At 42.2% G+C, this 11,033-nt stretch overlaps 1 protein-coding gene across 6 annotated transcripts; it reads left to right on the top strand.

The window, feature by feature from the left end:
- The first annotated feature begins 336 nt into the window (after positions 1-336).
- On the top strand, positions 337-9,181 carry LOC139549283 (eukaryotic translation initiation factor 4H-like). Of its 6 annotated transcripts, XM_071359565.1 has the most exons (9): positions 451-521; positions 872-957; positions 2,813-3,000; positions 3,083-3,147; positions 3,954-4,050; positions 4,889-4,948; positions 6,190-6,348; positions 6,820-6,935; positions 7,968-9,181. In XM_071359565.1, exons 2-9 carry the CDS (start codon positions 881-883, stop codon positions 7,992-7,994), a joined length of 789 nt encoding a protein of 262 aa, XP_071215666.1. In that variant the 5' UTR covers positions 451-521; positions 872-880; the 3' UTR covers positions 7,995-9,181. The 6 variants fall into 6 exon arrangements, with proteins under 6 accessions (XP_071215667.1, XP_071215668.1, XP_071215671.1 ...); XM_071359566.1 differs by lacking the exon at positions 872-957 and having other exon boundaries at positions 337-521; XM_071359567.1 differs by lacking the exon at positions 872-957 and having other exon boundaries at positions 368-521; positions 2,819-3,000.
- The last annotated feature ends 1,852 nt before the right edge of the window (positions 9,182-11,033 follow it).

The raw sequence follows: 11,033 nt of genomic DNA, 5'->3' as shown, positions 1-11,033 counted from the left end.
TATATGATCACACTAAATGGGGTGTCTTGGATTTACAAACACAATAATAAGAAATGCTCTGAGACCAGGTTGGCATGGTGTAACTTCAACTGGGGTGGAGGGAGGCAATTTGATCAAATGAGCTACATTGATATTCCTGTGAAAAATAGTGTTGGCTAAAGGACTGTACTACTTCATGAATTGCCTAACATCATATGCACCTTTTTCTTACAGTCGTTGTAATTGCCCAGCCAGGATAAACACCAATATCTAGATGATACTGGGGTTGGATCTTGTTAGTTTACTAATATTTAATTTAGTTAGGGGATTTGAGGGCAGCTAATCTGTAGTAACTTTATCTAACTGTGCAAAAAGTGATCGTTATGGTTCAGGCACTGAGAGGACAACTAAAATTGAGTATCCCTATATTGAAGGTCCTTCGACACACAACTGCTTTCTCCGACAGCATTCTCGGCAATGGCGGATTACGATAACTACGATGACCGGGATCGGGCTTACGGTAGTTTTGGTGGAGGCAGAGGGTAAGAAAATACCTGGACGAATAGAATGTATCAGTATTAACGTATGGTGGTGCGAGAAAACGCACTGATGCCTTAGGTTACGCAGGGGCTTGTTCGAAATTCTTCTGAAAGATAGGCCTGGGTTCAGAACTCGGGCCAGACAGTGTCAGTGTGGTTAGCATCTCACGGCCGCTTTGATGAATGGGAAGCCGGTATTGAGGGCGGGGAAAACTCGTGGATTGACCATAAGCTAGCTACTTCCAGATGTGCGTGTGAGATTTTCCATTACAGAATGTTATCGACTTATTAATGTCGGTTTGACAATACATATTATGACATGGTTATGATTGCAAGTCATTCTATCTTCACAGACTGCCAGCATGGCACTTGGCGCCAGCATCTCATGGGCTGCATGTTGTGCTAGCAAGTCAGGGACTGCGTCGAATGGCCAAATCGGGTAATAACAGCTCGAGATGTCAACACGCACCATTCCCCGACATCATTATCAGTACATGGCATGTTTAGTAACTAGTTACCAAGTAATCATTATTCAATGCACAAGCCTTTTGATGCCTTGTTATAGTGGTAACGTTAGCTAGACAGCTAGCTAGACTAGCTTGTTCTAATTGCATGAAGATTTATGCGGAGGACTAGCTAGCTAGTATGCTAACTCTGCTAGTTAGTCTAGTTTGGCCCAGTGCACCCTGCATCCATTACTAGCTAGTTTGATGAGCGCACACATGTCAGTTAGCTAGTTAGGTCTTTATGATTTGCAGAACGTTAGCTAACGCTAACTATAGTAGCAATGATTGCCGATTTGCGCTTTGCTCGGGTAGTTAGATAGGTTTGCAATGCATTTAACTAACGTAACGTGGGCTAACTCGAGCATTGCCATTGACGCCAGACAATCAATACCAGGAAAATGTAAACGTTACGTGCTAACGATGTTGCGGCGATACTGAAATTATTTCTGAAACTCAGGCCTAGCTAGGTAGCCAGCTAGCCAGAACTTCAAAATAGCCTAATCAACGAAAACACTATACATTTAACAAGCTAGCTAACGGTATAACTACAGTTAAATGTGCTCTCTTGGATGGGATCAAGGTAACTATGATCATATCGAAAATCAGGGAGTTATGTCTTCCACCCCTTGTCAGTGACTGTCATAACATTATTTCTTGTAATCATATTCTGCTTTGCTTTATTCACACAGGAAAGGAGTTGGAGCCCCTGATCATGAAATACCTAAACTAGTCCTGTATCTATTGGGCTGTCTGTCATACATTAATTTGACACCCATGGCCAAATAACTACACATTATCACCTTGTCTTATCAAATGCTATGTAAGATCACAACAGTCAACTTGGTTATTTTACAATTGCTCTCCTTGCTAATTGTGGGAAAGATGTATGCATGCATGCCCAACCTCCCTTTCTTAGAAGACACATTTCAGTTGCATGCATTGTTGTGCAACTGAATAGATGTCCCCTTTCCCTGGTTGGTGGCTGTACCTCTTGATTCTGCCAGGTCGCCCAGTTTGCTTGACACCCGAGGAATGCTGCAGGCATGCAGGACCCAATCTGCATTTCTCTCTGCACTGTCAGATTGGAGTGCTGTTGCCAGCAAGGGAACAGGTTCCTTGCAGTTTTGGCAAAGCCCCGTAACTCCGCATGAGGAGCATACATTTTTTGCGTTTTAAATCATTTTAGCCGACACTCTTATATCCAGTGCATTTATTGAAGTTCAGTAGGGAAAATCAATTACATAGCACAGTCATTACAAGTAAACCCTTCTTCGAAATGGTTGTTATCAGTGCACGTGAACTTCTGCTGTTCATTGAGAAAAATGACACAAATGGCAGCTCTGTAGTATTGTTTACCAGTACTTAGCCCAACAGGGCTGCCATCTTTTTCTGTGTGCTGTTGACACAATTGGCATTGAAATGGAAAAATCAGATTATTTTTCTGTGTCAATTCTTTCTCCAGTTTCCAGAGAGCCTAGTCCTATTTCCTGTATTGTATGTGCCACATTATGTGTTTTCCTATGGGATATGAGCTGTAGTTCTTTGGTATTTTGATTGGTAATGGATCTGTCCAAGTGCCTTATCAAAGGCTTAGAAAGTCAGCTGAAAAGGATGACTGCACTACCTATTTGCCAGTTTTTCCTGGGACGTTAGGTTTTGCTTGTGACTCCATTCATGTCCCTAATCTCCCGCTCAAGTCATTCTTGACCATTAAAAACTCAGGGTCCTGTACGGGGAGTGGCTGTCTGTTGTAGTCTGTTCTCTCACGGAGGTGTTCGTTTCTGGTAGACCCAGAGGTGGCAGTGGACCTGGTGGACCCCGCAAGCAGAAGGATCTACCCACAGAGCCCCCATACACAGCGTACGTGGGCAACCTGCCCTTCAACACAGTGCAAGGAGACATAGACGCCATTTTCAAAGACCTCAACGTCAGGAGCGTTCGACTAGTTAGAGACAAAGAAACGGACAAATTTAAAGGTGAGCAAGCATCCGTTGTCTTAGCATAACCTCCAACATCACAAGCGATGGAGACAAATAACAAAACTCTTTCTCATTTCAGGTTTTTGTTATGTGGAGTTTGATGACTTGGAATCCCTTAAAGAAGCTTTGACGTATGATGGTGCTGTGAGTACCCACAATTCGTTTTCTCAGGTCCTCACTTGTATCTGGCTCATGAATGTAAAACAAAGGGATACTGTGGTTTAGTGTCAAAATTCTGAAAACAAACAGCTGTATGAGGCTCAGTCTTTTTTTGAACTCATTTTATAATTTTTTTGCTGTAGCACATACTATTTAACTTAACACAGGTCCTTAAACTGAGACTCGGCGTTATGACGTGACCATGAGCAACAATGTGAACCAAATATATTGTAGAGTGACACTGATGCAAGGGGCTGCATTTGTGAGCATTCACACAGAGCATCTGGCCATGTGCATAAGAGTTCGCTTCACTCTCATACAACGTGATGGCTGCGTGACAACTGCGGAGGAGATTAGCTGCGGGTATTGTCCTCTTTGTTGTTTTGGAAATCTGCCCGATCCTGTTTATTCTTGCATCACTGAGTGAACTTAATAGTCCTTTAAAAAGGTATAATCTGCTTTGTATGGAAAATCAAAGTATTGTGATATGGGCATCGTGACAAAGATATATAAATCAGCTTTTTTTGCTTTAAAACAAGTAAAACTGTCCCCAACATTGATATAAACTTATTTTGTTTTGCACCTTCCATAAAATCGATTGCAGTCCAAAGTGATTAAATGTGTAGTGAGAACCGACTGTCATTTTTTATAAAAGGGACAATTGAATACGGTGACACGTCCAACCAACAGTGATATATTTGTAGGACATAAACACTGTTGGAAGCATTATCAGAGAAGCGGACCACATTGTTTCATTTCTTCCTAGTGTTGACTTTTGCCCCCATCTCCAGCTCCTTGGAGACCGGTCACTCAGGGTTGACATAGCAGAGGGCCGAAAACAAGAGAGGGGCGCCGGAGGATTCGGCTTCCGGGGGAATGACAGAGGAGGTACTCGCTTGTGCTCACTGGAATGCTAACTTGTTTGTTCCTCTTACTACTACTACTACTACTACTACTGCTTAGCATATTTCTCATTACAACTACGAAAGAAATGTCAATGATTTACGTCAACCGATTCAGTTAATTTTACATTCTCTAATGAGTCGCGGTATTGATTTGTGGATTGTCTTAATTGTAAATACTAATATGAAGTAGCAATACCTCTTGGCCTAGATTTGCACAATTACGCGTCTTTAACATTGACCTGAGACTGTCATCTTTCGCCATCATACTCAAATCAAGGCCGTCTTAAAATCTTTAAATCATCAAGAGCTTTGCTGTTCTGTTCGACTTTGCTACCATCGACGCATACAGGTCATTCCACTTATAAGAATAACAGAATAATCAGTCATTTGTTGTGTGGTCATAAAAATGTGACCAAGATGCTTGTACTTTTATAGATCACCGGATTATGTAATCCTCTATAATCACAGTATCAGTCCTTATAAGAGGAGTGCATTGCACAAGTACCACTACCAACTGTTGCCTCTGTGGCCTTTTTCTTGTTTCAGAATTTCAGAATACCTGGCACATTTCATAACGTATCCATTCCACATCTCACTCCCTTCTCTCCTGCTTCCTTTTCTGTAGTAAATGGTGCTACAAACATTTGAGCAGCTAAGCCAAATCGGTTCTACTTTGTCTCTACTTTCCCAACCAAATACTTCAACTAGCTGTCTCTAGAAGTAGTACTACTAACCTAGGCCATTGGCTAACCAGCAAGTGGGTTCCTCAGCCCGAAGCACCACTCACCCTTGTTGTTAAAACTGAGCCCTGTCCCCTGCAGGCCGAGGGGGCTCTCGTGGAGGTGGTCCCAGGGGAGGTTCCAGAGACGACTACGAAGGAGGTGGGATGAGCGTTCTGCTGACTTAGCCGGTCCCCAACCGGGTCATTAGAGCGGACCCAGTTTGAACCCGCTGTAATTTAAGATCCAAGCAGTGCAGTGTAGTTGGTAGTGAGCACCAAGCTAAAGAAGCAAACCAATTGTTACATATTTTTTTTTTGCTGCGTGAATCAAATCAAATTTTATTTGTAACATGCGCCGAATACAACAGGTGTAGACCTACAGTGAAATGCTTACTGTTAAGAAAAATAAGTGTTAAGTAAAAATAGGGTAAAAAATACATTTAAAATACATAAATTTAAGAGCAGCAGTAAGGGGGTACCAGTAAAGAATCAATGTGCGGGGGCACAGGTTAGTCGAGGTAATTTGTACATGTTGGTAGAGTTATTAAAGTGACTGCATAGATAATAACAGAGTAGCAGCAGTGTAAAAGAGAGTGGGGACAATGCAAATAGTCTGGGTAGCCGTTTTGATTAGCTGTTCAGGAGTCATATGGCTTGGGGGTAGAAGACTTTTAGACTTGGCGCTTGCCATGCAGTAGCAGAGAGAACAGTCTGATTAGGGTGGCTGGAGTCTTTGACAATGTTTAGGGCCTTCCTCTGACACTGCCTGGTATAGAGGTCCTGGATGGCAGGAAGCTTGGCCCCAGTGATGTACTGGGCCGTACGCACTACCCTCTGTAGTGCCTTGCGGTTGGAGGCTGAGCAGTTGCCATACCAGGCAGTGACGCAACCAGTCAGGATGCTCTCGATGGTGCAGCTGTAGAACATTTTGAGGATCTGGGGACCCATGCCAAATCTTTTTAGTCTAATCACCTTTAAATCTGCAGAATAGTGTCATATAAGCAGTATTTGATTCCCCCCCATAGGAATTCTAATGGGTTCTCCTAGAGATTTTTACTTTAAGATTTGCACAGGTTTTTTTTCTGTCCCTTGGTGCATTTTGTTTGTGATCCCTCTGTCATCACTCATACAGGAGGTTCACCTCACTCATTCGTCACCTTACAGGGCTGCCCCAGATGCTGGGAAATAACAGAGATTTAATTTAGTCAGATCTGCAGTGTTGAGAAGGTTACTGAAAGGAATGTGGTGTTTAGAGCTGACAAGATGTCTTATCTTTATTCCTCATGAGAGAATCGTGTCTGTTCTACACAATACTTTATCTGAACGTTTTATAACATTGCAATCCTGAATGAGCCCAAGACTGTCTAACCTGTCTTTTCCTCTCTGCATCTCCTCGTGTAGGCTACAGGGGAGATGACGACTTCGGGCGGGGTCGAGGAGGCAGCCGCGGCGGTGACAGAAGGGGAGGCGGTGGAGGAGCAGGCATGGGGGGACGCTTCAGGGACGGCGGACCACCGCCACCGCGCGCCGGAGCGGAAGACTTCCGAGAACCCTCTGACGGTGTCACAATCTCTCTTATCTCATATAAAACACTAGACCAGAGGTACTCCCAATTAAAGTGTGGAGGTCCGAAGTAATGCTGGTTTTGTTTTCTCAACCGTAGTTGGTTAATTGGTCTATAGATTTGACTGATTGGTCAGACACTCCACTGGTGTCACACGCCTGAACTAGTCCCGGATTAGAGGAGAATAATGAGACTCAGCAGTACTTCTGGAATCGAGGTCCGCATTTGAGAAAAATAACTCTAGGCAATGTTTAGTCGTGGAAGAACAGATCAGTTTAGCTGGATTTCTGATGGCTTTGTATATTGTTACAGTACAGCTTTTGTAAAGCTAATGGGAAGGTGTCTATATTGACCCCTCCTTTAATACACTGAAAAACCCCGAACCCAGTGGGCCACCTTGTTGACATAACATTTGACTTGACCAGTTAATCATGTTTGTCTTTTTTTTTCCCCTTCGCTTTCCGCAGAGGAGAGGGCACAGAGACCACGGCTTCAGCTGAAGCCACGCACGGTGGCTGCCCCTCTGAACCAAGTCGCCAACCCAAACTCTGCCATATTTGGCGGAGCCAAGCCCAGGGAGGAGGTAATTCCCAAAGACAAACCTTAAGAGATTGATTGGGCCTGAGAGCCTGGGAGGGCAGGGACGGTGTAGAAAAATGAAACGATGCCAATGGGATACGTTAACGCCTTCTGTTAGTATCCCTGTCTGTTGGAGATGACGAACTGAACAAAACCCTCTTGAGTTCAGTTTAGTATTTAATTGAGACAGAATAAAAACAAGACGAGAACACACACTCTTGGAAAAATAGTACAACACACCTGCACACCAAGACCCAAAGAGCAGCTTGTGAATGCATGTCAAACTGTTAACATGGTTTTTATGTACACCTCTGCTACCCTGTGATTAGTGCCTGCTTTGTCTGTAGTTCTGTTGGGAGAAGGTCCGTTCATATTGATTGCAGTTAAAGATGAATACAATTGAGCTGAAAAGTAACTCAACTTTTCAAAGGTTATTTAGTAGTGTAATTAACTACTATATCCGACCCTCTGTGTTGAAATTTAAGTGTCTCTCGACCCTAACTCTGAAGTGGGTAGGCATTGATGCCTACTAGAATTCTGCCCCCGTTTACAAAATCAACATAACATGAATTGTTAGAACAGAACAGTTTGCTCTGATGGTTTGGTTCATGGCAGTTGTGGAAGTTGAGCTTCTGTAGGGGGTCATGAAGGTTTTGTTATCGCAGTTGGTCAACACAACACCTTCATTGTCTTAAGAGAATATGCTCCCCTCCCACAGACGCCAACAAGAAAGCTTGGTCAGAAATGTGCGGCTTTTGTTTCGGTTTAGCCCCTACGACTTCCAAATGTAAATTGCCGTTACGTTAAAACACATTGTTCAGCCGTATGGTTAGTGTTCAGTTTGGGGACAGTGCAAAAAAAAGTCAAACGATTTTCATTGGCGGAGCTTTTAAGGTCATTGTATCTGCTTAACTATCCAGTTGTAGTGTAGAAGTTCTTTAAACTATTTTATAATTTCTCCAATTAAATGATTTGACATTTCCTCTGGCATTGAACCTGTCTAACCATAATGTTTTTTTGTTTCCCATTCTCAAAGCTTGAAAAAGAGGCAGAAAAGGAATAGATATATCCACGTGGCTGCATTATTCTGGAAGTCTACTCTGGATCTACTGGCTTTGTTTACCAAAAATCTTTCAAAGACTTCTCCCAAAGAAAGCTCGCTGGGGAGTCAGGCGCTGGGTTCCTCTTTCTGCTCTCTAACACAAAGCAGGCCTTCATCTAATTGGTAAAAGAGCAGTTGGACCCAAGGCTGCTGTGAGGGGCAGGGGCCAGGCCTATGTCAACCTGACCCGTACCCCACACACACATCAAAAGGAACTCGGGACAGGGGCTTCAGTTTGGTTCTGTTGCCTTTGGGTAAGGACTTTGCTGTGTCATTTTCTCTTACCTTTCCCAAGGCATCCTTTGTGTTCACCAAATGATTTTCAGTTTTAGACATACAGCAGTCCAAAGGGCTGTTCCTTTGGTGTCTTTCATCCATTTTCCTCCTAAATTTCTGCTCTATTTGTGAAATGATTATCATTTCAGCTTCAAATTTCCACTGTCTTAAATATTAAATGATAACATTGCCAAGAGAACTGAATCCTTATTGTTGTCTCAATGTGTAATTCTGGAACCTGATTTTGAAAGATTTTTGATCTTAGTCTGTTCAATCCAGGCAAAATGGCTTCCTGCAATAATGGAGCGATGCCGAAAGTGTTTGTTTCGAGGAGCGGCTGAAGCGCTCGCTAGATTAAATCAGAAACATGGGTTATTGCAACGGTCTTTGTCTGACAACTTTCTACTTCCACAGCTTGATAGATATGTGCATTTTATCAACAACAAAAATGTATCACCTAAACACTGCAAAATGTACAACTTTAACATAGGAAATTAACTGAAAAAAAGAAGAAGAAAAATCAGCTGCTCTCATTTGTCCCATGGAGACTAGCTAAATCTAGTCTGCCTACCAGTAGATGGTGTAGGATGCTTTTGAGAATTTGTTGCGCTACCATTTTTATTTACATTTTACTGGTTATGGAATTTAGTAAGTGATACCTTGTTCTTACTGTACTATAGAAAGATCTGCTGTTTTTATTCATTTTTTTTTGTTCATTTTCCTACACTGTTTATGGCAATAAAATGTATAATCTTACAAATTGATTATGAATGTGTTTTTAAGTGGGATGGGTGAATGAGTCAAGGCAATGAAGTAGTTCTCTGAGAACACATGAACCAATGTGAACATGGAATAAAAACATTTCAATTTAATGTAACGGGGCAGACATTGTTTTGAAAAAGAACTCTGTAAGGAACATGCATACCTACATATCCAGGTTCAGGCCATTTTTAAGTTATTGTTTATTATTTGCTAAAAGTTCTGTTCGCAAGTGTCTCTGCATACATCAGAAACAACTAGGTCTCTCATCCCCTGGCATCGCATGCAGAGAGCCTAGTTCCTCATCCTCGACACTACCCCGTGCGTATTCATTATGACAACTGTTTTAAAAACGAAACGAAGCAAAATGATTGTTTCTATTGGACACATTTTAGGTGGGTGCCGTATTGTTTGCTTCCGTATAAGAAACGTTTTGCAACAATCAGTGTAATGAATATGCCCCTGAGCAAGAACTTTTGCTTTTATTTTGATTGAAGCACCCAATATTAGTTTTGAATTGGCTGTTTGTTTTGCAGAGGTTAGATGGTGCTGAATATATAGATATATATATATATACACACAGAGGTTTTGGTATGTTGAACACTTTCATTAAAATAATTGCATTTTCTGTTACTGCTTACATGATAAGTATATACAGTTGAAGTCGGAAGTTCACATACACTTAGGTTGGAGTCATTAAAACTTGTTTTCCAACCACCACAATTTTTTTGTAAACAAACTATAGTTTTGGCAAGTCGGTTAGGACATCTACAAGTTATTTTTCCAACAATTGTTTACAGACATTTCACTTATAATTCACTGTATCACAATTCCAGTGGGTCAGAGTGTACATACACTAAGTTGACTGTGCCTTTAAACAGCTTGGGAAATTCTCAAATGATGTCATGGCTTTAGAAGCTTCTGATAGGCTAATTGACATGTGTCAATTGGAGGTGTACCTTTGGGTGTATTTCAAGGCCTACCTTCAAACTCAGTGCCTCTGCTTGACATGGGAAAATCAAAAGAAATCAGCAAGAAAAATAATTGTAGACCACAAGTCTAGTTCATCCTTGGGAGCAATTTCCAAACGCCTGAAGGTACCACGTTCATCTGTACAAACAATAGTACGAAAGTATAAACACTATGGGACCACGCAGCCGCCATACCACTCAGGAAGGAGACGTGTTCTGTCTCCTAGAGATGAACGTACTTTGGTGCGAAAAGTGCGAATCAATCCCAGAACAACAGCAAAGGACCTTGTGAAGATGCTTGAGGAAACAGGTACAAAAGTATCTTTATCCACAGTAAAACGAGTCCTATATTGACATAACCTGAAAGGCCGCTCAGCAAGGAAGAAGCCACTGCTCCAAAACCGCCATAAAAAAGCCAGACTATGATTTGCAACTGCACATGGGGGCAAATATTGTACTTTTTGGAGAAATGTCCTCTGGTCTGATGAAACAAAAATAGACCTGTTTGGCCATAATGACCATCGTTATGTTTGGAGGAAAAAGGGGGAGGCTTGCAAGCCGAAGAACACCATCCCAACCGTGAAGCATGGGGGTGGCAGCATGTTGTGGGGGTGCTTTGCTGCAGGATGGACTGGTGCACTTCACAAACTAGATGGCATTATAAGGATGGAAAATTATGTGGATATATTGAAGCAACATCTCAAGACATCAGTCAGGAAGTTAAAGCTTGGTCGCAAATGGGTCTTCCAAATGGACAATGACCCCAAGCATACTTCCAAAGTTGTGGCAAAATGGCTTAAGGACAACAAAGTCAAGGTATTGGAGTGGCCATCACAAAGCCCTGACCTCAATCCTATAGAACATTTGTGGGCAGAACTGAAAAAGCATGTTCGACCAAGGAGGGCTACAAACCTGACTCAGTTACACCAGCTCTGTCAGGAGGAATGGGCCAAAATTCACCAAACTTATTGTGGTAAGCTTGTGGAAGGCTACC

The sequence above is a fragment of the Salvelinus alpinus genome, chromosome 22, assembly GCF_045679555.1.
Source record: "Salvelinus alpinus chromosome 22, SLU_Salpinus.1, whole genome shotgun sequence".
Taxonomy (NCBI): domain Eukaryota; kingdom Metazoa; phylum Chordata; class Actinopteri; order Salmoniformes; family Salmonidae; genus Salvelinus; species Salvelinus alpinus.
The sequence above is the reverse complement of the archived record's forward strand: the minus strand, read 5'-3'. Positions and strand labels throughout refer to the sequence as shown.